Genomic DNA, 27,888 nt, shown 5'->3' on the forward strand with positions numbered 1-27,888 from the left:
TAAAAGTCAACCCAAAACTTTATTTAGTAGAAAACTTTCAGAAGACAATTTGTTTGAATATTTGAAACATTACACTGACAACATACTCGTTAAAGACAATTCCCGTTCTCCTAAGGTATAATCCCGTTTCATACTGCACCCTTTGTTTGTTGCTTTCATCCTGACAGAGAGGCTGTACAGCTCTTCTGCTGCAACACCATCAAAAAAGAAGTCCTCATTGAAGATGGGATTCCTGCTTCTCTTTATAACTGTGCTTCTCTGCTTCTGTGTTTTTCCTGGCACCAGGGAGAAGGAGATACAGCAGTTTATGTTTTTAGGCTCCACAGAATCATCATATAAACCTTCTGCACTGATCAGGCGGATCCGCAGCCTTTCGTTCTCTGAGCAGTATTCAGCCAACAGCCTCAACACACCTCCCTTGTCCATCACCACGGTGCTCTCTCCCACCAGTCTCTCCCGACTGTGGGTCAGGTCCAGAGGGAAGATGGGAGAACAGGAGGTGCTAAAGCTCCGCATGCCAAGCAGCCCCTCTGAAGCCCTCCTCATGGCACTGGGGCTGTTATCAGTGGAGCTGCTCTCCTCTGTAGAGAGAGAATTGTTCCTGGCCATACTAGATTTGCTCTTGGCTTTTAGTGCTCTGCAGAGCAATCCCTCCTGACTCTGTGCTTTGGTCAGGGAGTAGGGTCTGGGAGGTGACCTGCTCAGAAGTGGAGAACTGAAAGGAGAGGAATCACTAGAGGAGGCAGTGTCACTGTCACAGGCACCCTGCCTTCGCAGAGAGAGGTGCTTGGGAGGCAGTCTCACAGAAGCAAAGCTGATAGCAATGGGATTAGACATACTCCCTTTGCCACTGAAGGTGTTAGCTCTGGATCGAGACAGCTTCAGGCTGGGCAGAGCACCACGTGGATCACCATGGAAGATAGACTCCTTTCTCCGGGTGTGGGGACTCTCCAGCAAAGTGCAGAAGCCATAGGAAGTGGGGGCTCTGGCAAAGTGGGGCAGCGAGAGTGCTGCTTGGGACTGTGGGTCCGCATTGGTGCTTTCTTCCTCCAGGGCTGTGATCTCCTCCTCAACACTTTCCACCTGAATAAGATGTGGGAAAGACCTGGGGCTATAATCAGAAGTAAGAGCTGCATTCACTGAACTGCGATCCTGGTGAAAGCCACTGCCCTTGATGGAGCCAGAGCTGGTCAGCCTAGGGGGAATGCAGAATTCAGGGATTCTGTCAGGAGTGAGCACATTTGGAAAAGCAGAAGCTCCCAGACGGGCTTTTTCTGGCAGATTTTGGCCGTGTGGCAGTCCCAGGAAGGAAGAGGTGGGGAGATTTCCATTTTCATGTGAGGCTCTTATCTTTTCCAAGAACCACATCACTGTAGCTGGGCAGGAGATCCTCAAAGGGGAAAAGCTTGAAGGACAAATCCACCTGCAGACGCACAGAGAGGAAAAGGTTCACTAACATCCTTCTTGGACACATTACAGCCAAGCAAGGCACGGAGGGTGCCATTCAAGGCAGGACTAGCACAGGCTCATTCAATGCCCATGTTCAAAACAGCCCCTGCCCAGCACACTACGGTTAGCGAAGTCAAATAGCAAAGAAACGGAACTAAACCACTAAAGAGAGAACAGAGCATCGAGTTACTAGCAGAGGAAAACGTCCCTCTCGCATAATCCCTACCGTGCTTCTCCCTTAGTAGAGGACGTACCTTGACAAGCGCAAGCCTTGCTCTTTCCAGCAGCCCCGGCTCGGTCTCAGCAGCTCTAACCAGGACCAAGCAGCCCGATCCGAGCCTGCTCTTTTGTAGCCGCGCCGCCGGCCGAGGGAGCGAAAGGGCTGCCGGAGGGAGGGAGGGAGGGAAGAAAGGGGCGGGGGCTGCCGCCCGCACCTCCTACTCTCCCGCGGAGAGAAGGGAGAGCGGCGCCGCAGCTGGCCTGCAAGAGGACGCTGCTGGGCACCGGGGCCATGCCCGGAGCAACGGGGAGGGACTTGCGAAAGGGGCCTCTCACGGGAAAGAGCTTTTGGACGGTCTCCCTTCGCCCCCGCAGAGCAGCAGCTGCGCCCGGCGCTTGGCACTCGCCTGCGAGCGCGGGGGGACGGGGCTGCCCGCGCCCGGCCCCCAGCCCCTTGTCCTTCCCCTGCGCCGAGTTTCTTTTCGATTAATATCTACTTACAGAGGCGTCCCGAGGTGTTTCGAGATAACTAACACACCCAAGACGAAAGCAACATTGTCTTGGGGATTCTTTTCTTCTGGAGACCCCAGGAGCTTTCCAGCGTCAGAAGTGGGGGTTGCGGTTTTCAAGCTCATTTGTAAAGAACTTTGGTGCCCTTTTACATCTGAATGTGTGTCCACCCCCTCGTTGCAAAGAACACGAAACGACGGAGCCCTGACACAGTGTTCTTACCGCTGATACTGAGCAACAACAGAAACGGGAATGTAGATGCAGCGAGGAAAAAGACAAGGCACAAAATGCTTTGGCAAGGCACCTTGAAACGCAGCGTCTCAAAAACACAGGCACGCGTGACGCTTAACAGACCCTGCACAGAGCCAGGTGGGATCGATGAACTTCCTCACCACTGCAGCAGAGCTTAAACGGACCTCTGCAAACTCTATAATTATTCTGCTAGCTGCAGATAGGAATCTTTATTGCAAAGCCAGGAAGGCCTGCCAGACTGGTTAGCTAAAGATTCGTTTGAAGCCTATAACACAGGGAAAGCAGACAAATAATATTCTTCTTCCCTTTTCTACTGAAGAGCTAAAGTGCGTGTTAACTGAGTGCTTGAAATAGACGAGATGTGCTCAGAGAAAACAAATCCTGTGGGCAACAGGGACAGGGAACATTTTGAACCTGCTGAAAGATTAAGTTGGGTAACACATGTTCTGGGTGAAAGCCCTGCTTCTCTCCTGCTTGTTTTATACCAGTTAAGATTCATTTGCATAACAATCCGCTAGACATAAAAATTGGAGAAAATTCTTTCTGCCGTGCTTTGTAAAAAGGTTCAGGACACCCCAAACATCCCAGCGACATTCCAGTTGTAGGAGCTCTTGTAGTTTTACTTAAATGAACTTACTGATGTGGGTGTGCTCCAAATCATCTCCAACCTAGTTTAGAGGCTTCTGGAGAGGGTTTGCACTTTCTCCAGCCGATAAGACTTTTCAGCAGCACAGTAAGAGGAGTTACTGGAGACACTGGGATGCTCTCCTTTGGGAAGCAGTATGTGCATCATCATCTAGCTGTTATCCATTCTGACCAGGCAATACCATACTATATATTCTGTGTTACATACTACATAGTTTCCAAAGAGTAAGTGAGCTTTTTCCAATATATACACCTCTGCCTTTAATACCAAAGAAAAATTTTACTCTAAACATGGAGAAAAATTAAGGAAATGTCGCTTTTTAGTGGAAACCTTAGTGCCTCCAGTAACAAATCACAGAACTAGTTCATACACAGCAATCATGGCAACCAGCTTCAGGTGCTAAGTTCACAGCTAGCATCAGGCAGTGATGAAATAAAATAGCTACCCTGTTACCGGTACACGATTTCTCTTCAGTCTCTTTACTCTTCTTCTATCGTCAGGGAAAAGAGTTAGGGGCTTTTCCAGAGGTGATCAGAGTCTCCTGATCACAGTTGCCTGTCTCCCTCCGGTGACTGTAAAGAGTAAGCAGGTGCCTTACACTGGGTGGTGTATCCTCCCCTTCCTATGAAAGCCTGCACTTTATAGCCATTTAACAGATTGCTCCTGTGCTGGGAGTTCAGCAACACTTAAGCACTTGTACCTCCCCCGTGGAAATAGGCACTCAGATGTGTATATGTAGCTTCCTGTATTCAGAACAATTTCTTTTTCCTTGATTAGCTTCAGAGCATTATTAAAATATGCTGCCAACAAGGCTTCCTGTTGCTATAAAAAAAAAGCGTGTCTGCAGTAATCCACTTTTAAACCGGATATAATTCGTGGCAAGAGGCTTTATTACAACCCCTGTACCAACAATAGGTGAAACCCTGGGGTCTGGCCAGGGGCTGGAAAAGCTGTAACAAAATGGAATCTCCTACCAACACAGGAGGAAGTCGGGAATCTTCCTTCATGTGTACTGATATTACTTACCTCCTGCCGTTCGGACTTCACTGGGCACAGTGGCCCAGCTCAGGAAAGGCCTGGCCACGAGTCCCGGGCAGTCCCTGCCGGCCCCGCCTCTGCGGGAGGCCGGGGGTGTCCGGGGTAAATACATCGGTATCCAAAACATGGTTGAAGCTGACTGGTTCAAGGGCCTGGAACTGCAAGGAGAACCCTTTCAGTGGTTTACAGGGGGTAGAGAGGCAGGAGAGCTGCAGGAGCTGACAGCCTTTGGAGAATAGGCACCAGGGGAGGAGGAACACTCCCTGCCCAGTCAAAATGACTGGAAAGATAAGAAACAAAAAACTCATGGCTTTGCTGTGAAAGGGGGAGAGGTGAATGCCAGCCATGGATGAGACAGCACATAATAGTTTACTATTCTTAAAGCAACAGCAACGGCTGTGCACTATATTACTTAAATATCCAAAATTTCCTCAAGCTTTTGTGAGAATAGAGAACCCAGTTCAGCTTTATTTTCCTAAAGAATGCAGCAGTAATTCAGCTGTAGCTTCTTGAAAGAAGACTTCAGTCAACTGAGAGGTACTTAGATACTTTTTTTTGTTAGAGATTCATGATTTGATATCATGAGCAAATACAGCACAGTGACTGCATATAGCACAGTGATTCTTTCCTGTCACTTTGACAAATGTCAGAGATATCTGTCAGCAGACTGCTCACCACTTCTTGCCTAAATCAATGGCCAAATCATTCTGCATTACTTGTATAGTAATACAAAGTAGTAACAGAGGTTCAGCAAAACTAATCTAACAACTTGGGCTTTCTTTTTTTGTATCATAGAGTAGTTTATATTTTATCTCAGCAGCAAAGACAAGTTTCTGCATAGCTTTACAAGAAGTGTCCATGCTCCTTTAAATGAACAAATGAATGAACAGATGCCCAAATGCTGCTTGGCAGCAAGAGCTCAGGAGCTGCAGGGTCCTTGAGGCACCTGGGGACTTTATGCCAAGGATCTCAAGTACCTTGTGTCACAGCAGCGTGAACTGTAAAATTCTAAAGGTATGAACTGAAGAATTCATTCTTGATAGCATATTACATGGTCCTGTGAAGAGAAGCTGAGAATTGCCATGCAAAAATCCAAGAAAGGTATGCTGTTCCTAATTCCACTCAGTTCCCCAAAAAAGCAAGTTTCTACCCATAGATAACTAGGATAAAAATTCAACAGCAAAGTGGAGCAGACTTCCTAGCACCACAGGGTTTACTAGACAGCCTGGGCAGTTTAGGTATGCTGATGAAAGGATCCTAAAGAAGATTGGAACTAGCTTGAGAAAGGAAGACAAAAAAAAGTGAGATTACCTAACCAAAAAAAAACCCCAAACAACAATAGGAAGACTGCTTTCTTCTGGAAAAAAATCAGGGATTTTTGAGCTGTGTTGCACAGCTCCAACTTTGAAGGCACATGTGACTCTCAGTCAAGGCTTGGCAAACTGCTGCCTTTCAGAAGAGTATTTTCTGCAGTTTGGTCCCATGCCTAATGTAGTTTAATTTGATGGTAATTCTCATGTAACCTAAATGAATTCATTCCATATAAGGTTACATTGACACCTGCAAGGTGAATCACACATACTGAGAGAAAAGATATTCTCTCCATCTTCTTTGTGCTCAAAGTAAATTTAAATATGAAAGATAAAAGCTAAAAATAGTTTTTGTTTTCAAATAAAAATGAGGCTTTGTAAAAAGAAACAAAACAAAAAAGTCTCCACAAACCCTAAAATCAGTAAGGATCACTTCTATCAAGGTTAAAGAGAAAAAGAAGAAAACGGATTTCATTTCCTAGTACACAGTCCTGGCACTATGTTCGTCCATACAAAGAATGTTTTTTTTGTACCCATTTCAAAATGTCAAATTTGAGAAAAGCTATGGATCTATGTGCTGATTTTTTTTATCATTTTAGACATCATTTTATGCCTCAAAGGAAGACTATATGAGTCAGCAAATGGATAATTATCTACTACTAGCACCTTAACCAGGCATTACAATGTCAATAGTGACTCTTTTGAGGAATAACTCCTAGGATTTCCCTGCTTGCCATCTTCCTTCAAGACACAAGGCTAAAACTGTCAAGTTAGACACCACATGCTGTGCCCCACGATTTGCACAAATAACAATATCAAGAGCTTCCTCCACAGCTGTGCCATATTATACTCCTGCAGTCATGCAGAAACTTGCAAAAGGTGATTTTGATTTCCAAAAGTACAGCAGGGTTGATCTGTGCACTGCAAAACACTTTCTGGCAGGTTTTATTAAACAAGCACTTCTTAATAACCTTCTTCCCTGCCCAGTCACACCCACAGAAGTCCTTCCTAAAAGAGCACACATCCAAAGCAACCTTAAACTGAAAAGGAGAGGAAAGATCTCTCTGTAATGCTCCTGAAATTCATGTTTTCAGGACTTCCTGGCTGGCTGCAGTGTGTCCTGCAAGTACAGTATGTATGAAGCTTAAAGGCACCAGATGACATGTCTGTGTTGAAGCAGCAACCTGCTGGTAACAAATAAGGCTCATGAGAAGGAACAAGGCAGCAAGCCAAGGACATTTCAAAAAGGACAATTCACCTTGTCAAAACATGCTGGATCTTGATTGGGAGTGTTTAACACTTCAAAAACAGGTGTGTTGGCAGACATCACTTCCCTGTATTTTCCATGCCATGAGCTACAAAGACTGAGGTGTCACTGCAAGAGGAGAGTTGCTAAGTTCAGCCCTAACAACAAGTGCAGTTGCCTGCAGGCCATGCAGTCATACTGTGATGGGTTGTGAGAGCCCACAAGCAGAGCCCAGCTCCAAGGAGTTTTGTGTGGAAACTGTTGTTCCTCCCTTGGGCCCAGCCCCACGCCCCAGTGGGAGATAGATTGAGAACTAGGTAGGGAATTCTGCTGCCGGAGCTGCCTCATAGAGGGATCCTAATGCTGCTCATGGAAGGGTGTGTAAAGTACATAAACAGCAAGCCAGATGACTTCCTCCTCTCCAGATCATAGACAGTGAATCTGTAGTTGTTTATTTCAGATTTCATCTAGACTTTGACTTCAGATTTGACTGGGAAACATTCCTGCTTACCAGCAAGTGAAAGCCACAAGCCACTCCAGGCAGCCTCACCTAGTCATTGCAAATTAAACATTAAAAAAAACCCCTCACAAATAACTGAAGGGTATCCTCTGAAGAGTAACATTTAGTTGAACATTTCTTCTACCTGAAGGTGGCACAGCACACTGGTGGAATTGGCCCCAATATCGTGATGGGTAGGACATGTAGTCATGAGAGTTACGCCTTTAAGTGGAATACATTTCAGAGTAGTTTCACTATCCAGCAGCATCTCGTTAAGACACAGACATTGCTTTTGGTACACAGAAGTTCAACCTTCAAAGCAAAGCTCAAAGCTAGACTCTTCACCCTTAGACTGTCCTCAGCATTTCTGTGTACAGAAGGATAGTTTTTTCTAAAAGTTCCACATTTCTAGATTGTGGCTTTCTGTCTCCTAAGTTGTGTTTCTGCAGGAGTATTTCCAGAAATGAGATAATGTGCCATTTTTATTTTCCATTTAAAAAAACAGGGCCTGCTATGGCACTGACCCTGCAAAGCTTCATACAGATGATTTATGATTCCCTCCCTTATCTCAGAGCTCCTAATGCCCAAATAATATCTGGACAACAACAGTCCCTTGGACTATCAGTGGTGGGGAGAAAAAAAAACATTAATCCATTACTGGTAGGAAGAATCTGATTCCAGGAATCAATGTAAAGAGCCCTGTAGACCTAAGGCAGCTTTGGAAAAAGGCTCAGGATTTTGTGGAGGTGCTGGCTTTGGTCTTTGGGAGCAGTAAGGGTGAAAACAGACAGGAAGAGGGTTTTGTTACCCTTTGTTTCTTTGTTACCAAGAGGAAATTGAATGCCTTAAATTTCATTTAAAGGAAAATTAGAAGAAAAGTCACAGGATACTGTAATTATATCCTGGGATAAAGCAGCAGCTCTGGGGCATGTTGTGGGGATCACACCCCAGCACTCCCACATTAAATATCTGCTATTAATGGTTTACAACCAGAGATGTGTAGCAAATTAGGTTAAAAGTGCCTGAAGAACACTGGCTCACAGCAGCAAGCAAGAAGAGTGGCAGAAATGCAAGGATTTTCCTTGACAAAATTCCTTCTAAGTCAGGAATCCATAGGCATGAGAAAACAAACTGTTTAACTACTGCTACCAAACACAGAGTTTAAACATATGGCCAGATATTACTGTATAAAGGAAAATAATTCACAGTTATTGCTGTCACATGCATATTCCCATTGGAAAAGTAGAAATAGGATCATGTGGCTATAACAGATTCTCTGGAACTTGGTAAAAATTGTTTCACGGTGAGGAGCTTTGCTTACGTGGGAAGGACAATATTAAACCCTTTATTGTTTAGCTGCCTCACCCTTTCATTCCCCTGAGGCAAGCCTGAAGTTTGAATCCTGCCTCAGCCTCCCTCCCTCCCTCATGCCCCAGGGCCAGCAGGCTCCTGCTGGAGCAGGCAATGTGGAACACATGGCACTTGTGTTCTGGGAACCTCCTCCACCCCAAGTGCTTAAGAGAAAACAGGCTGCAGTTTACTTGTAGTGCATGTTTCACTTGAAGCTTCACACACCCAAAAGCAGAACCCAATACTTCAGCTGTTAAGACACTTGCGGGGTTTTTTGCTACCCAAGTATGTAAAGTAAAAGATGCTTTCCTCTGTTTCCTGGCACTTACAAGTCTCTTTCACCATTAATTTGTCTCAATTAAAATAACAAATACAATGAAAGCTCTGGAAAATGCTTCTTCTAGCACCAGTCTTACAAGGAGCTCCTTGAGGAGAAAGGGGAGACATGAAGGGATACCTTTTCCAGGCCATACTTGTAGGAAGGACAGCTCTTCCTTCATGATGGGCAGCACCATCCTCAGAGCTGAGTGTGAAACCAGCCAGGTGATCCAGCAGGTTCTGTATTTTCCTCACACATTAATAAATTATAAGCTTCCTGCACAGCAGTCTTTTTCTATCCCTGACATTAATTTATTATGCAGATGATCAGCTGAGGGCAGGGACCAGCCCCTCTCATGTGTCTCTGGGGCAAAACACCTGAAAGCTGCTGTTTCACAGAGAAAATCCCATCTCTGGCCTCCAGACAGATTGCTCTTCTATTCTGTGCCAGAGCAGTGTCTGCCTCATCAGCCCTCTCAGACAGTAGGGCCAGGATCAGAAAGCCATCAGCTTGTCCCTTCTGCTTTTAATTAAGCAGAACTCATCAGCAAACTGCAGGCCAGCAAATGGCCCAGGCACTAATAAGCCTGATACCCTTGCATTGATTATTCCTAATACTGAGCTCCATGGTAGCAGCACTCTCACTCTGTGCTGTTTGCTCTTAATTGCTGCTTACTGTGATCAGCAGAAATTGGGAAGAACAACTGATCAAAATGTTATACTTCACAATTTACTGCTCAGCAACTTTCCTAAAGCAACGAAGACTGATTCGTTAAATCACAAATGATTTAGATTGGAAGAGACCTTTAAGATTATTAAGTTCAAAAGCAGCTAAAGTGGCAATAAGGCCAGAGGAGCTTCAGCCCCCAAATATTTAGCCCACATTGTCCATTCAAAGATCAGCTCTTTCAGGCAGACTTAAAGTCATCAACAACAGCCCAGCTTCACCTTTCAACAGTTTGCTCTCCTCTAAGAATATAATTCAGATCTCTTCTGCTTGTGGTTAGATCTAAGACAAAGCCCCTTGGAAGCTGTGAGGAACCTTAGTGACCCTGGGCTTAATTAAGTTTTCTAAAGGAAACATGCAAAGTAAGTTACAGGTTTGTGGATTTTTCTTCTCATTTTTGAAGTACTGCCCTGGCAACAGGGAGCTGTTATGACACTTACATTGATAGAAGGCCTTCAAGGATGGTTTCAGAGGTACATGATCTTATTGGGACTATGCAGGATTACATTTCACCCATTGAAAGGAGTGCCAGACAAGGGAAAAAAAGTACTCTTAGGCTTGTGCTATTATACTGAATGCTTTAATTTTATATCTTTTTCAAACTGCCTTCAGTGTGCTGCCCAGTCAAATTCTGGAAAGGCATTTCCAAAAATCAATTTAAGTTAGTAGCACATGTCCTCCAGTCAAAGAAATCCTTTATGGTTAATCTGTACAGTTAGCTATCATTAAAAGAAAGAACTGAGGATTACTATCAGAATAGCTGACAATAAGACAGAAGATTGATCTGATCACATAAAACGCAAACAAATTATACCTTGTGGGGGGGTGTCAGTGAAAAACAGCATTAAAATAAATCATCATCAGACCTCTGGAGAGAAAGCAGCTGGGAACAGGCTAGTACTCCCTCCCCTCAGTCATGATGGCTTCACCTTCTCCATCCAGCTTCAGATTTGCACTGCACAACTGAGAAGAGAATCACATGACAGATCTATGCCATACTCCTTTTGACCCAGCTTAGCAAGTGTGACTCCAGAGTTACCCACATTAGTCTTTCTATCCATCCTGAACATCATTTTCACTGGAGCACTTGAGATCCACACCATAGAAATACAATGCTTTAAGAAAGCTCCTTACTGAGGAAATTAAAAGGGCTGTTCATATATCTGATCCTCCAAAGTAGGTGTGAGCAGACAGATACACAGAGAATGTAAAAGGAGCCCCAGAAGCAGACATGCAACTGCTCCATGTGAGCCTCTGAACCATGAGCTGCATCTCACCTGACAAAGCCCATCAGCTTTACTTATACTGAGCCATGCACCAGACATGCCATCATTTCCCCACTATTTCTGGCACCTATAGCCAGTTTTCTAGACAGGGATGAATCAAGAGGACATTTCAAAAACAAAAGTATATCCTAACTCACTGCTCTTAGTTACACTCATTTCTCTCCTCTATAAAGATACTAATTTCCTGGGCCAAAACTATTTCTCTCACTTTCCCATTGTCTTGACTCCTCTTCTCTGCCCACATTATGATCTTACTTCTCACTATTTGGTAGCTAGCTTGCAGACTGTTAGATTGCAATTAGACATACATGCATGGTACCACCTGCTGCATGCTTTTTAGTTTTTGGCTCTGAAACAGCTGTTGGTTCCCATTTTTGCAAATTCAGTGTAAAGAAGAGGGATTTTTTGCTTTCCCAGATGCTTTAATTTTCTGCAGGGTATCAGGGCATGTAACAAACTCAGAAGAAAATTTAAGATCATGGGCAATCAATGTTTTACATAAGTTTTTTCAGTGAAACTGTAGACATGTAATTAGAGTCCCCAAAATGATTCAGGCCCATGACCACATCTGTTCATCCCTAGCAGTTTTTTTGAACCTTCTTCTGATTTTAACAATATCCACAAAGCAAGCCAAGGAACTGGAAATTTTATAAACCAATAAATAGAATAAGAAATTATAAAGCAATCAATGCATCAAAAAGCTGCCAAAAGGCAAGATGGTAAGAGCTCACTGCTCTGTCTTGAATTTCTCATTTAAAAGTGAGGGAGATAAAGATATACACTGCATCATCTACATGATTTTTCAACTCACTACGTCAGTCCTTGACTTTACCAATAATGGAGCATAACTTTCTCAAAAGCATTGATGTGTGTCAGCTTAATTTTAACATCTTTTGACAAGTCAGCTGTAGAAATGCAGATAACAATCACAGCTTTCTACTGCTTGATGATGTGACAAACCCAGTCCTAAGTTGTCATAGAGGAAATGAACCTGCTATTGCAAAAACACAGAGCTGGCCATACTCCCCCGTACACAGGCTTGCTTGAGGTGTTGAACAGGGCTCTGGTAGCACAATATACTTTGCATCCCAGTATTAAAGTCCCCACAAAAACTTGAGAGCTGTTCACTGTTGACATGATTCCAACTAGCAAGTATAAACAAAATGCATCTTACCTCATGGGTTTTATTTGGGATTGCTTTCTCTCAAACATTCTACATGAAAAACCTCAGAACTGGTGATAAGCATAGCTCCCCCCATTGGAAGGGCTGTATGTCAGTATTGGGCAGGAGGATACTATTCCCTCACTGAATTGCTTAGCAGAAGCAGTGTCTAAGCACACAAGAACCATCTGCAAAACCTGTCCAAGAGCCAAAAAGGGATTTTGAGTTGTGAGATTGGTTGACCCTGTTGCCCTGTGGCCAAGTTTTCTGAAGCAGCAGAAATTTCCTTGCAAAACTACAAAGTTGTAACTGACTTCCTACACAGTCAAAAATGCATAGAGAATCTAATGTTATACTGTCCCTTTTCTTCCCCCACTCCTTGTCTAATATATTTGCTATTTCCAACTATAACCAGTTTACAGCTGTTTTCCCAGCACTCACTGCTGTTGCACATCTCCAGTCTCATGCAACTGGGAAGCACCTTGTGATGGGCTGGACTGTACCTGTACTACAATGCTGGAGAGCTCTTCCCTGCAGTGGGACAGCCTGGCTGGCACAGGGGGGAAGTTTGGACACCTGGGTGGACTCTAAGCTGATTGGGATTTCTGCTGTCCTTCAATAAGACCTAAGCAAAGCAGCTCAGTGGAAAGTGCTTACAGTTGCTCTCAGAAAGGCAAAGCACAAAGGGATCTAAGTGTGCAGTGAGAGCTGAAAACATACTTACACACTCAGTGATGGGAATCAACAATCAGTAGGGTCTCCTGAAATGAGATTTTAAACGACATTGGAATTATGTGACTTGCACTTACAGCTCAGGTGCTTTTACAGTCTGAACCGCTTAAGTCTATCTACACAGGCAGTTCCATGCCTTCCTGAATTCAGCCCCTCAGCTGTTCAGCTCTCACTAAAATCTGCAGCAAAACATGTACTGACTTCAGCCACACACCATTTCCCCAGATACATCTGGTCAAACAGCCAGCTCTCTCCAATCCCTTCCCTGACTTTTAGTCAGGACACACCTCACCCAACAGCCTCCATCTGAGTACTGCAATGTGAACATCTGTACTTCCTGAAAAGACACCAAGACATCCCTCACAAGCTACTGGCAATTCTAACCACTGATCAGGATGTGCAGAAAGCCACCAAATCTTCAGCCCTTGGGCCTTGCCCTCCTTGCTATCTGAGCAGCATAGCCTTTGAGACTTAAGGAGACAGCTGTATGTCTGCATGGATGGGTTCTGGTAACTGGAGATTCAAAGGGACCAGCCCTGTCAAAGCCTTTACCCCTAAAATAGTAAGTGTTACAGGGTTAGCCTTTTCCTTAAATTCCAGTAAGAAAGCCAGTTACTAACATGGAACCTCATGGAGCTGAGCTGAAATTAAACTTCAGGGTGAAATTACAGATTTTATTGATCAAGACTAAACAATTTGTGTTCATCACTTCAGTTTCCATTAATTCGGGTACAATACAACCAGATGGTAGCTTGAAATTCAATTTCCCCACTAACATTAGTCCTTCATGTACTCAGAAGTACCTTCATCTTGTTCAAGCATTTAGTCACTACAGCATTTTCATTTGGCCCTCATTTCCCCTTTTTCACTGCAAGAAGGATTCATTCCCATCTGAGTTTAGCTTGAAATCTGACTTATGGCTTTCTCAGGTAAGTGAGAAGTGAGTCCCAGTGGAAGCCTGATATATCCCAGGTCTATAGGATGAGGATTGAAGCAATAACATTGAAGATGGCTGCATTGAGGACACACAACCTATCTTAGAAACAGGGAAGCAATAGTGACCCCAGCCACCAGCAGGCTGCATCCTGGATTGACCCCTTGTTACATGTCATTCTTAACTTTCTGACACTCATTGAAACACTCATTTAAGATCTGTGCATATGCCCCCCTGTCTGAGGGTGGCATTATCTCAGTACCTGGTAATCATTTTCTCTGTACCCTGCAGTGCCTCAACACAAAGGCCCTATGGTAATGCAAAACCCTGGTTGTTGTTCTTAGCTCACAACAGACTACAGGCCCAGCTTTGGAGAGCTTTCAGCTGAGCAAATGGAAACCTGCCTTACCAGAGTGCAAAGCACAGAAAGAGGAAAACAAGGGTGAATATCAAGTGTAAGATGATTTTATGTTGTAAATCTTAACACAAAAAGGCTGCTCCTACTTACAGTGAACATGCTCAATTACTTGAAGAGGTTGAGTTCTAAAAGAAAGCTGTAGCAGCTTACTTCTGTAGTTACTCACAAACTAGTAAAGCAAGTACCAACCTCTATTTTCTGGGGGGTTTTCTTGGCCAATCCTATATAAGGCCAATATCTGTCTCACAGAAAGGAGATATAACCACTGCAAGCATATTCAAGAGATGCTGCCCTACCATGTCCCATTCCCAGGGTGTGACATTCCTTTTACTCTCTCCTAGGCAAAGAGGCAGCTGTCCTTTCTGCTGTGTGTTTGGGGCACACACATCTGTGGTAATCACTGTGGCACAGATGACTTCATATTGTAGCTGCAGCACTGCACAGCCTTCCCCTCCTCCTCCCTGTTCAACTCCCTGTGTTTGAGTAACAGAAGCACACAAGACTGCATTAATTTAGCAAGAGTGTGGAAGATGACTAGAGCATCATAACATTTACAAAATGGATTCCAGATTTCTAAACCTGTACATAAAGTGCAGTTACAAATCCTTTTCTCATCTGTTACTCCTGGGCTGCAGTCAACAATGATGAAAAAGTTCTGTTCAGGCAGGTAAGAAGCAGAAAAATCTCTCACGTTTTTCCTAAATAATTACTTAAGTCTCTTGTCAAACAAGAGACTTAAGAAAAAAAGGGTTTTTTTCCCCTTTATACTTCCTCCCTACCCCCTAACATGCACAATACACAAGAAGCTGCAGTCCTGTTTGCTATGGAAAGCTTGAGCTATCTGCAAAGCTTGCATGCCAGCTTCTGAGGGCAAAGGCTGGCATTGACAGGGGAAAGCACAGCTACAGAGCCTGTTCTGTCGCTGCAGGAGGGATCCTTCTTCCTCCCTAGGTGGTTAAGAAATATTTAAACCATTCCAATTCTGTAAGCATAAAGTAATACTAAGTAAAATTCAACTAGAACTGGTAGAGTAAATTCATATTAGGATACAATTGAATTAAACATTTAAGGGATACAAAACATTTCTGTGCAGGCTGTGTTTCTAATTTGTGTGGTATCTCTAGTTTGGTACTGTTACATATTATTGAAGGAATGCCAAAACCATTCCTAAGGCAGGTGCTTAGACTTAGAAGTAGGTTTTAGTACTGCTTGCTGCAATACTGCAACTACCTCACTATAAGGTTATCCTGGCAACCTCAGGAGCAGTGGAAGGAAAAAGCCCAGCTCATTGTGTCACAAGGATTGCAGCTCCCAGCTCTCTAAAAAACAGCTGATAAAATAGGACAATTAATCCTCTGATGTAGCTATTGCTTCAGCACCATGCCAGCCATTTTTAAGATTCCCTAAATGCTTGCACAGAGAGAGAGCAGGCCAGGGTTCAGATACCACCACATCTTATGGCCTTAGTTCAGCAACACCTTAAGTGCCTCTTAGCCAAAAAACAGGGCTCTGCCTCTCCACTTCATTGTGTACTTTCTCCTTGTCAGTACAGCAGTGGTGCCAGTGCTCACCAGCAAGCTGTAGGAATGCCCCACAGATTCCAGCAGGATTTGTGCCATCAGCTTCAAGAGGTGCAGGATCAATCAGTAAAAGATAGCTTTTTCACAGACAGGACACAGACTAGCAGTGATGCCATAAAGACTTGAGCCATTTCAAAACCACAGCAGAGTTCTACTGGCCTTTTTAGGTGATGGGCTCCTTTAGAAAACTAATCCTTGCCCATTGGATTGTTTTTCCTCCAAGAAAAAAGATGCCACTATAAACATAACCAGATTTTCCTTTTCACTTTTGCCACAGTAAAACTCTGACTATGCTGCTATTGCTGAGACATTCAATCCTGATGCTGGCTGCTGAATCAGGGCCTAGATAAACAATTTGACACACAGAGCTTTGTCAGAGTGGTAGAAAGAGGCAATGCAAAGAAATCCTGACAAATAGGAAAGGGATCTAAAGGTGCCAATAGTTACTGAAGCTCTGCAAGAAATACATTTAACAAAGTAGGGGGTTTTTCAGTATTGTAACATGCAGATCAATTGACATCTAATTGCATGGATGAGTTATCCCCGGATACTGAGTGCTGTACATTGTGACACTTCACTGTCATTCCTCAAGGTGCAATAGTGAGGGGAAATTAATTTTTACCCCTGGTGTGGCAGCATTCCTGCTAAATCCATCAGTATTCGTCTCACAGAGGTGGCTGCACCTAACACAGTTTAAGTAAGCCTCTATTATATTTAGTTATTTGGGAGAATCTGCAGTACAGACTCCTACATGGAAATCCAGTTCAGTGGCCACAAAAGAAATGACCCTTCTGGGCAGGGGAAAGGTATTCCATCTCAGAAAACAAAAACAGTTGGAAGTGTGCCACTGGAGAAAGTTACTCATTGGACTCAGCAACAATTGGAGACATTATTACAATTTCCTCTGGATAGAATTGCAAAAAAAAGTAAAAGCAACACTTACTAATGACTGATTATTCATAGACATTCTTTGTCCCAGACTTATTCTCTATCCCTCACTTCCTCCACCAATGCAGAACAGGCTACTTCTAGGTCCCTTTACAAAGGCTCACAAAAGCACAAGAGCATTCTCCACAACTCTGACATCTGGAGCAATTTCTCCATCTTGCCTCTGCTGCCTGCACACCACATAAGAGCCCACAACTTGCTGCTCTGCTGGAACAGAGGAATTTCTCCTCAGTTGTTCTGCTAATCTTTCATAGTTCATTTCATGTGGGTCTAAGTTTTTTTGTCTGTCTGTAAATATCCATGGGTGTCTGCCACTATTCATCAATAGTTTTACCTGACAGTTGTTTTTTAAAGCAGTATCTATTTGATTTGTGAAGTGACTAATGAGTAATTGAACACATTCTGTTCATAAGACACAGTGAATGCAAGCCAACCACCAGAGCTGGCTTAAGGCTTCTTATCAGAATAAGCAAACTAAGTTGTGCTGCCCTGAGGACGAAGCACATATATTACACCCAGAGCTGGCATTTTCTGCCACAGAAGAGTGAGCAGGATCCAGCAAAGGCCCACATGACCCATTTTTCCTGAAGTAGCTGTTGTTTCATACATTCTCATCCCCTTTCCTGGCAGCAGCAGCTGCCAGGCTGGTTTTCAGAGCTCTGCCAGGGCCCATTCTGCCATCCCTATTGCTGCCTCCTTTGCCTGTGCCTAGATCTGGCCCTGCCAAGCACCAAGAGATTAGTCTCATTCAAAAGTAACAAAAAATCCCCAGACCAACTCTGTCTATGCTTTCTACCTATGCATATACTCTCACCTCACTAGAAATCATTTATCTAGCAATAATCTTGTCTGAAAAGTTGAAACAAAATTATGTGCAGTACATGCCATTTACCCCTTGAGTTTAACTCTTACTGCAATCTGCTGCATTACATTAAAAAAAACCAAACACCTCTGCCCAAATTACCAAGGTCACTACTAATTGCTTCTCTTTGGTAAATGAAGTAGGCACATACATGCACACACATGTTCACAGACACCTATACTGCATTCAAAAGGCAAAGAACTGGTTTTGTGCTTTATTTGAATGATCAAATTTTTGAAAGAGTACTTTAAAAAATACCAACTCTAAAGCCAGCTATGCACAATGCAGGGTGTAGAACAGCATGTAAAGCCTAAGTATGGACCAAGTTCCCATTAGGATATATGCCCCAGTGAAGTCTTAGTTCATGCTCCATAATTAAAAAAGATTTACTACTCTTAAGAAATCCCTCAATACACTTCATGAGCACAAGGCTAGAGTGATATAAGAGAACTTGTACTGCTCCCTTGCTTTGGGATACCTTTTTTCTTAGCAATTGACCGCAAAATGCATAATTGTGCATGTTCATATGCAATACATTCCAGCAAGTAAAGCATCAGGGATTTATCCACACAAGTTGCAGATCTCTCGGTCCCCTTTCCTGCAAGATAAGGAGGAGGAGCATAACACAATGAAGACTAACCCATTCTGAAGGAATGCAAGTCTGCACTGAAACACTAAATTTTGCTCTTGATGTGATAAATACAATCCAAGAAGACCAAATAATTTTGCAGAACTCATTACATCTGAGGGAAGAAAGCCATGGGTCCATTTTCCAGAGCTGGGACAAGCTGTCTCAGGTCCAGCCTTGCAAAGCGTTCAGCTGTGGGAAGGAAGGGGTGGTTTGGCAGAAACAGTAAAGCTGGTTAGGGAGTAAGGGAAAACTGCCAAATACACAAGTCCTGATTACAATTAGTAGATTTGAAGACTCTTCTGTTATGAGATCTCTAAAATGGAAAAGAAAAGATTGGGGAATATTTAGCCCTGTTCTAGTGGTATAGCTGGGTACATTAGCCGCCCCAGGGCATCCCACTTCATTTGCATTACACAGCAGCAGAAGAGCGATGGAAATGGCTCCTTTCAGGGAATAATGTCCCGAGAAGGGGGTTGATGGCAACACAGGGCCCTGGCAGTGTGGCTTCCTAGAGAAATACAAGGGACCTGTGCTCAAAGCACAGTGTGGGACAAGGAGCAGTGCCAGCCATCCTTGATTTCCCACCACTCAGCAGGAGATATGGCAACTGAACCTAAATAAGGCAACCCCTCAAAGCTAAAACATCCCCCAAAACCAGAAAGCACAAAGCTGTCGCACAGCTGAGCATAAAACCAAGAGTCATGGCTGTTGCATTCATGTTCCCCCCAGACCTCAGGCATGCCAGAAGTAGTATAGTTCTCATTAGTAACTGCATTATAATTTTAAAAAGGCAGTTCAATCATTGACTTAATACATCAACAAGAGACCATAATCAAAAGGTTTATCAATGAAGTTGCAGAAAAGGCAGCTTACTTTTGAAACAGTCTAAGATAAGGATTCATAGGACACAAAAAGGATGCACTGATCTATTTTTATAAAAAATAAATTACATGGAATATTGTATTAATTTTGTGCTGTCCATGATTTCATATGAAAAGTATGAATTTTTCATTTTACTGAGGAAGAATCTAATTTGCTAATCCCATGGCTAAAAAGCTGATTATATATAAATTTGACAATCATAATCAGAAATGATTAATTACATGGTTGAAGACTGTTATTCCTATAAACCTGGTTTTGTATGCATGAACAAAATGCCGTGCTCTGATTAGAGCAGGAAGCAGAAATAACAGCACTAGCACAAATGCCTATAAAATGCCTCTGCAAACAAGAATGCCACAAGATCTAGACATCACTTCAGTTAAATACAGGCCATCCTGATGTGCACAAAGAGCATGCACACAGGTAGAGGTTGCTTGCTCAGCACTGCCAACAAGGACTCCACTTGCACATTTACCCTAAAGACACATTATACAGAAGTTATGAATTATGTATAATTATAGTCTCCCACTTAATGGCAGAAGTGGCTCTTTTCTTCCTACACAAACCTTATTAAAGCTGATCTACTTCAACATTATAAAAACCTGATACATTCTTCGGCCATTTGAATAGCACTGGATAAACTGACCTAAGACTTTATTGTAGAAGACAGATTCTAAAGAACCTACCACCCTCTTTACAGTAACTCATTTTTATCCTCTAAGTTACTGATTGTATAGTTCTATGCAACCACTTTGTTTATGGAGCAAAATTCCACCCACACACTGCAATCCCCTTCAGAGCTTGAGACTATTCAAAGCATTGCCACCAGCTGTGAGGAAGCAGTTCCCTTATGTTTTCCCCCCTTCAGATTTTAGGTATTTGTTAGCAATACAGTAAAACACCATTGAGCAAAAGCACTGGTATATTTCCAACACATAAAACCTATGCTTTTGTGTTCATATACTGCTTAACAAAAACAAAAAAAGATTTCTCCTGCTACTCCTGTTTGAGCAAGTTTCAGGATTTGGTTCACATTAAAAAAAACCCAAAAAACAAAAAACCCCAACAAGACACCCAGCAGGAATACAAGTATCTAGAAAGACACCCAACCAGATTCTCAGGTATGTGAAAAGTTATTTTAAACCAAGGCCAGTAAGTGCTATAGCAGAAGCACTTGGCAGGTCTTCCCTCTTGCTGTGGAAAAGGCCAGAATCACAAGTGCAGTACATATGACCCCATTCCACACCCACCTGCTCCTGCTCACAGCTCAATGTTCACCTTACACCTGATTGCAGCACCCACCCCAGTTCTTAAGCATCAAGGTAACAAGGAAAGCAACAGAAACATCAGTCAGGAACAAACAGACTAAGGAATCCACATAAGCAGCTTCCTGCCAGTACAGAGGACAAATGTCTTCCTGTACTTTGGCCTACCACATGCCTTACCTTAGAAGTAACCACCCCAAAACACAGCTCCATTTTCCTATGATTTCATTCCTTGGCTCTCCAGTGGAGATCAATAATCACAGCAGTGCTGGCTGCCTGCAGAAGCCTGGGGCCATGCCATGGAAATCCCCATGCGGCCATAAAGAGAGCACAGCAATTGAACAGGAAGCAGAGGAAGGAACAAAGCTTATCTAATACTTCAGCTCCACAAACCCCAAGTAGTGCTAAAGTAGCACTAAAGTAGCACATGGCCCCCAAAGAGGATACTCCAGGATGGTTTTGCTTGAGTGAAAAGTTTGCAAACAAAAATTGATTTGGAAGAGTTACACTGCTTGGACACATGGAGTTTACCCTGTGGGCCCAGATGTTCACATTTTATTAAACACACACATTAGAGGAGATTTGCAATAAAGAATAGTGCAAACAATGCCAATTTTTCTTTGGCAAAACTCCAGCAGGAAACAATCCTGTGTCGACTATAGCTCTGTCCTCTGGTACCAGAAAGACTCAGACAATGCATCTGTTAGATTCATTTAAATATATCCAAGTCTGCATTTCATTGCTTTTAAAGACTTTTTCTGTTATAAAGCATAAATAATCAATAATTCTGAACAATAGAACAACACGATAAAAACGAGGCACAGCCCTTACCAGTCATTGAAAGAGATTATAGGAAGAAAAGGAAACAGTTTCATGTCTTCAAACAAATAATTTAGATAACATGCAGTAAAACGTAAGGTGCTAACAACATGTCTCATTTTAGAGGTAAAGATTTTTGTCTAACACCGAATTACCCTAGTTAAGGAAGTACAATAAAAATTACTCTTTATTCCAGAAACAGTTAATATATTGTAACATCTGGTGATCCAGGGAAAGAGCAATGCATTTCCTAAAATACCTGGCATTGTTCCAGTGCTTTATCAGCATCCTGAAAATACAGACAATTGAAAAAACACCCATTATTGCTGCATGATATGAATTTCAGACAAAGCAAAAAGTTCACCATAATTCCATACAAGTCACATCCAATTTGGATCACACCATGTAATAGCCAAGTAGTTTAGAAGGCTGAATTCAGTTTTCAAAACAGTAATAAAATATGTGTAATTTTCATGTATAATTTGTACAGCAAACTTTATGTTCTGGATATGGACAAGAAAACAATAGAGGGTCAAACTTCTAAAAATAAACACTAAGTTAGTAGGCGTTTTTAAAAACAAATGTGGAAAAGCACGTATATTGCTACTCAGGAATACCTGGAACCCAAAGACTGTGCTACTTTCCGTTCATATTGAAAATTATCACATGGATGTGGGTTTGTGGACAACAGGCCTCATGTTCATTTTCTGATCCTTCTTGCAGCACTCTTGAAAACCTGGAAATGTTCATCAGACCAGAATGCAGTTCAGCTGTAATCAGAAGTGTTAATATGTTTATCAGAAGCCACAGAGACTTATAACCAAAAGACAACTTGTCCCTTCTGAGGGACAGCATTACAGAAAACACTGCTGTTCGGGAGTCAGAATTTCTCTGATGATACAAATCATCAGAAAATCATGCTGCCCAAGGGCAGCCAGACTCATTGACTCTGGGATCAATTTATGACCCTGCCACTGCATGTGTAGTGTCAGACACAACTGTGAGGGATGCTACTCTGGTTCTTAGTCTCCTGACCTCCCACATTGCCAAATCTGTGTCCCATTAACTTTGCTGGGAGTGACATTTTCTGTGGTAACCAGATTTGAATTAAAATCCTATCCTTCATTCTCTTCTAGCTGTTTCCTTGAAGCTTAGGTATCAAAATATCCTCTTTGTTTTCTGCCATCTTGGTCTCAAGAGCTCCTTACCAATGATGCTAACCCCACAAATTTATTTTCTCATTTAGAAATAGCGGATTAGTTTGGGGTTTTTTTTTGCAGACATGACTTCCATAAAAGAGAAATACAATTTCTTTTCCATATTGTATTTTGTAACCACAGAGCTAAAAAATTAATTCCATAAGATCAGCTGATGCTACTTTGACAGACAGTGCATTGTCCTTTTATCACAACTAGAATTAGTAGAGCTAAGAAAAATTGTTAGATCATGACAAGTTTGCTACAATGCTGTGCATTTCCTAGAATACAGTAAGCCTTTAGCATAAGATGAGACAGACATGACCCCTTCAGTTTTTAGCATCTTTTTTAAGGACAGACATCCAAAGAGAAGCTTTTCTAATAAAATAATTTCTGAAAGTTCCTGTGAAAATCTAAAGAGTAAGATTCAGCAATACTGTAATGCCTCTTAGTAATAACCTACTTCCTTACAGAGCTGGATCTTTAGCAGGACCGTGAAAAGTTTACAGAAAGGTCCAATTATTACAAGAATAAAGAAGACCATGTAAATTAAGAACATGGTTGTTGCAGCATAGTAATACTGTGGGTTTGGTATAGTGCAATGGTATGGAATGGATAAAGTGGATGTTACCAAAAAGGCAAACAGTATTCACACCAGGCAAGCAGCAAAATTGCCATCCCCAATTTCACTTCCCTCTCACACATGCAAGACCTTCACTGAAGGTGTTGGACACGAGATCTGGCACATGCTATTTTACACCCACTGGTGGACACGTGGCAGCTACCAGTGGAGGTGAGTAATTGGGAAGAAAATCAGAGCCATCCTCCTTCCCCTATACCCTTGTCCACCTGTAGCACAGGGGGCTTTTACTGCCACAGTCCCTCAGCTCAGGGAGGTCTTGGGATGTTGCCCAAGGGGGGTAGGGAGGAGATAGTTGTGGCTCTGATGAAGTCAGATGACAGCAATAAGACTCAAGGTAGCAGAAATAATTTAGTTTTCATAAAGCCCATTAACTGCTCGCAATTGCAAGAACCATGGTATCAAGAAGACACTAAATCAGCAGAAGTAAGCAGTACAGTTTAAAATACCTATGAATACTGAAGAAAACTCTAAAGAATCCAGAATTATGTGAATAAATGGAACATATGCTCCCTTGTCAATAAACTCAGATAGTAAAGAGGAGCTTAAAGAGAAAAAAAAAGTCTAGGTACAAATACTAATTAAAAATTAACCAGCTCAGTTTCAAAATAGCAGAAATCAGCCAGAGTTCATTGGATTCACAAATTAAAGCTAAAAAGACACTGGAGAGGGCTGTAAAGATTTTGAAAAGCATGGAGTTCTAATGATCCAGAGGAGACCACAAAAACCCTAAAGAAATTAGTAATCTTCTTACAAACACTTAAATAGGCACTAGCCAAGCAGAGCAAAGAAAAAATTTCAGTCTGTGAAGTTACAACTTCAATAAATATAAAGTCTAGATTACAACCCACTTGTTTATTGTGACCCAAGAGAGTGGAACAAAAAGAACCCATCTAAATTAGCACCACAAACCTGGACTAGGTTCTTATAGAAACTTCCTAGTAAGCCTAGTAGAATACCAGAACAAGCTACACCAAGACACTACAATATTCCCTAGGACAAGAGCTTTAACAAAGGAAAAAAACTGCAAACCCTCCCCCCCAACAAAACAAAAAACCCAGAAGCCACCACACAGCGCCCAAACAAAAGCAACAAGACAAGTATTAGGATAGCAGACGAGCCCAACAAAAAACCCAAACCTTTAGAGACTACACCAGTAAAGCACAACCAAGAAAGCTCAGGTCCAGGGCTGAGCTTATATGGAGCTCCTGGGCCACGTGGGCAGAGGGGGTGGGTGGAGGCCCCAGGTGAGGTTGGTCAGGGCCATTAAGGCTATGAGAGCACTCAGAAGCATTCCCACCTGCTAATGCTGAAGTAATACTAGCAATGCTGAGATTTGCTTAGTATTACTGAGCAAGGATAAGTCTGACTCATTATAAAAGTCACTTTTATAAATATGTCTTCAATATGGCTTGCAAAGCTATCCCATGTATTTATTAAAATAGTCTTATCACACACACAGAATCTAGTTTACAGACTTGGGTATGATTTAGGCTGCATTTTAATTGACTTGTTCTGAGATAGTGATTTAAAATGTACTTGAAATGACAGATGAGAAAATTGTTTATAATGTACTTCATTGAAGGTCCCTGCGCACAGACTGGTTCACCCAAAACATCAGTAAATATGCCAGTGCTGCTCTCATCCACAGGATATTTTGAGGACCAGAATGCCAAAGTAATTGCAAAACAAGGATTAACAGAGGGCTGTGAACAAGTATGACAAGTATGACAGCATTTAGGGATAGTTTGTGTGGGTGCTTCATGAGTGTTTTGGGAGATCATTTAACGTCTGTCTCCTGACCCGTGGGAAAGGCAAACCACTGGAGAACATCCCTGATGTTCACACACCAGACCCATTTCACTTTGAAGAAGGACATCAGATTGTTGTGATTCTTTCTCTGATAAAACACACTTACCCTTAAAGTTCTGGGGTTTAGTAATCAGATGATGAAAAGATAAGGTGTTAGAATAGCTGGGATGGCAGGAAAACATAACCTTAGAAGTGAAGTCAGGTGTCCAATAGAATATCTTAATTTCAAAATGTTCTCTGAATACAAATAAAGCCTAGAATTATTTTTTATGTTATTTTTCCACTCAGCCACAACGAATCATAACCATTACTGTCACAGATGGTAATTGCAACTGGAGTCAGATTTACTCTCAGGAGATTATTATGCCATGCAGATACTAATATCTCAAACTCCAAAGCTACGACTGGTAAAATCAGTTCAACAATGCTCCAGGAAACCACTGAAAGGCTGAATAGGACAGACAGACCAAAACTTCTGTAGAAATGCTAAAGAAGTTTTGGGTCTTGTGAATACTTTGGTGTAAGTGCTTTCAGATCCATCTATAATGTTACTATTATTTTTTTTTCAAGGGAAATGCACCTATCTGAAATTTTTATAAGCTGAAATACTGTAAAGAAACCAGGAAGCTATAGTTCTGTTCTCTATATCCACTGTACTGAAGAAAATAAAAGTATATTTCTCATTAATGAAACAACAAAACTGAATCTCCACAGGACAGATTGACAGAATACCTCATTTATTATTGCATTAGTTTTATCAAGGAGTCTTACTGTAGAATGCAGGTATGTGCTCAGAACACCTCGTATTTGATATGATGCAAACATAAGGGAAAAAAAAAAAAAGCTGGTTTTCCCCAAAGCAAGTCACTAGCTGGGTACAAAGGGAGATAGTAAACGTGTCCAGGGAGATAGTAAATGTGTCCAGACACACAGATGTATTGGGAGGAGCAAGACACAGAAATTATACAGGGGAGCCTAGTCTTGACATTGCACTCCATATTGTAGTGAAATTTTGTTCTTTGGGATTGGGGGGGTACTTTTAGTGACATTTTGATGAAATCTCTTTGCAGAGATTTCAAAGTAGCTATTTGGAGGTCAACGCAGCACAGAGATTTAATCAGCCTTCCTGTGAGCTGAGAGGAAACAGAAGAACACAGAAATGACAAAGGCAATAGAGACTGGAATTGTGGCTTTGCATGTTACTATGTGAGAGAACACATAGGTTAGGAAAAGGTTTAAAAATTAAGGCAGAAAAAGATAATGCAATCAAGTATAGTCATGGAGTACAAGAAGTTTCTCTTGAAGCAGTATTGCAGCCAGGAAATAGGATAATACTGCATGAAGAGAAGAATGAAATGTATCATCATGTATTTTTTAAGAGGGAAGTTTAAGGGAAAACCACATTGTTGGAAGCTTATCATCATGGTAGTAAAAGGCCAGGGAAAAACCCAAGCCAACAGCCAACAAACCAAAACACCCCAAACTGCTCTTTATGCAAATGTTATGGCTGTTCACTGGTAACTTACATGTGCAAAAGTACCTCTAAACCACAAGAAATACTTTAGTTATCACTTCTTTTAATAACAGATTGGATAGTATCTCTTTAGTAACAGATGATAACAATAACTCATTTGTAAAACTCGTATATTGTCAAGTATTGGCAAGTTATAAGGCAAATCCTGTGTAGCCTCTATTTTAGTTAAGAGGGCAGACACTTCTTGTTTGTTTGATAAAGCTGGCACAGCTCAGGGTAACTACTAGGGATGTTAAAATTGTGATGCTTTTAATTCTGCAGGGTGGGTGTATAAGATAATCTGGTTGGGTTTTGTATCTAAAGACTGCGTTAAACACGCCCACCAAGTGTGTTGATACAAGCTGTGTAACTGTGTTGGACTGTGTCACCAGGCATTGTGCGTTCAGGGTCTTAAGGTTGATTTGTTGGAGCAAGATTACTCTGGAAGGCAAAACAAGCTGTATACTGATGCAGCTCTTTTAAGCTGGTTACAAGTAAAAATATTTACTAATGCCTGTGCATCAGCTAAATCAGGTGAAATTATTTTAATTGCATGATTTTCAACTGTTGTAGTTTTACAGACAGAGGCCTCAGTATATATGGCATTAATTAATGTAATGGACCTAAGTTGGAGTAGGTATTTATTTTTTCATATTTGTATCAATATATTGGTGAGGAAACCATTTACACAACTCTAACAGTGTTAGAACTGTTCAAATAATACCAGCTGTGTAAGGGAAACCCTGAGTCTCCTTTACTGCTACAGCAGTTCAATTGTTGCGGGTGTTGGATCCTGGCCTGTGTCAGGAACAATGTGGCCAGCAGGACAAGGGGTGTGATTCTTCCCCTGTGCTGGGCACTGGTGAGGCCACACCTCGAGATGTGTCCAGTTCTGGGCCCCTCAATTCAGAGAGAACATTGAAGTGCTGTAATGGGTCCAGAGAAGGGCAAAAGTGCTGGGGAAAGGTCTGGAGCACAGGTCCTGGGAGGAACAGCTGAGGGTGTTTAGCCTGGAGGAGGCTCAGGTGTGACCTTATCACTCTTTACAACTCCCTGAAAGGAGGGTGTAGCCAGGTGGGGGTCGGGTTCTTTTTCCAGGCAATCAGTAATAGGACAAGAGGATATAGTCTTAAGCTACGCCAGGGGAGCTTTTGGTTGGACATAATGAGAAATTTCTTTGCAGACAGACTGATTAAACATAGGAATAGGCTGCTCAGGGAGGTGGTGGAATCACCGTCCCTGGAGATATTCAACAAACAACTGGACACGGCCCTCAGTGCCATGGTCTGGTTGACGAGGTGGTGTTCGGTCGTAAACTGGGGCTCGATTACCTCAGAGGTCTTTTCCAACCGAGTGCATTCCGTGACCTTGTAAGCATAGCACAACACACTCCGCGGGCGGTTCGGGCTGTTCTCCACGCCTGGGGACCGGTACCCGCGCGTTTCTGTGGCCCTGGCCCCGTCCCCACCGCAGCTCCGCGGGGCCAGGGCGCGGCTCTGGGGGGGCCTGGCTGGGCGGGGGGCGCGCGGCCCCGCGCGCGCTGCCTGAGGGGCCGGCCGGGCGCCTCGCGCCCCCACAGCGGCCCCCGCTGGTGGCGGTGCCCTGTGGGGTCGTTCTCCTCCCCGTGGGGCTGCTCCGGCCTTC

At 42.7% G+C, this 27,888-nt stretch overlaps 1 protein-coding gene across 3 annotated transcripts; it reads right to left on the minus strand.

Annotated features, from left to right (window-relative positions):
- Positions 1–27,715, minus strand: LOC121669982 (C2 calcium-dependent domain-containing protein 4C-like). 3 transcript variants are annotated; one of them, XM_042039643.1, is made up of 2 exons: positions 27,576–27,715; positions 1–1,423 (listed from the first exon to the last, which is right to left on the minus strand). In XM_042039643.1, exons 1-2 carry the CDS (start codon positions 27,620–27,622, stop codon positions 70–72), a joined length of 1,401 nt encoding a protein of 466 aa, XP_041895577.1. In that variant the 5' UTR covers positions 27,623–27,715; the 3' UTR covers positions 1–69. The 3 variants fall into 3 exon arrangements, with proteins under 3 accessions (XP_041895577.1, XP_041895579.1, XP_041895578.1); XM_042039645.1 differs by lacking the exon at positions 27,576–27,715 and adding an exon at positions 4,103–4,631; XM_042039644.1 differs by lacking the exon at positions 27,576–27,715 and adding an exon at positions 1,704–1,831.
- Between the last annotated feature and the right edge of the window lie 173 nt (positions 27,716–27,888).

The sequence above is a fragment of the Corvus kubaryi genome, unplaced genomic scaffold (genome assembly GCF_017639235.1).
Source record: "Corvus kubaryi isolate FWS band 111438036 unplaced genomic scaffold, C.kubaryi_AGA036_p1.0 37394, whole genome shotgun sequence".
Lineage (NCBI taxonomy): Eukaryota > Metazoa > Chordata > Aves > Passeriformes > Corvidae > Corvus > Corvus kubaryi.

Bases quoted from the DNA above. Each gene is read 5' to 3' on its own strand.
- LOC121669982 (XM_042039643.1), bottom strand. From the start codon at position 27,622: ATGCTTACAAGGTCACGGAATGCACTCGGTTGGAAAAGACCTCTGAG. The intron at 1,424-27,575 runs GTAATCGAGCCC...GTGCGTCTGCAG, and splicing joins GGTTGGAAAAGACCTCTGAG to GTGGATTTGTCCTTCAAGCT.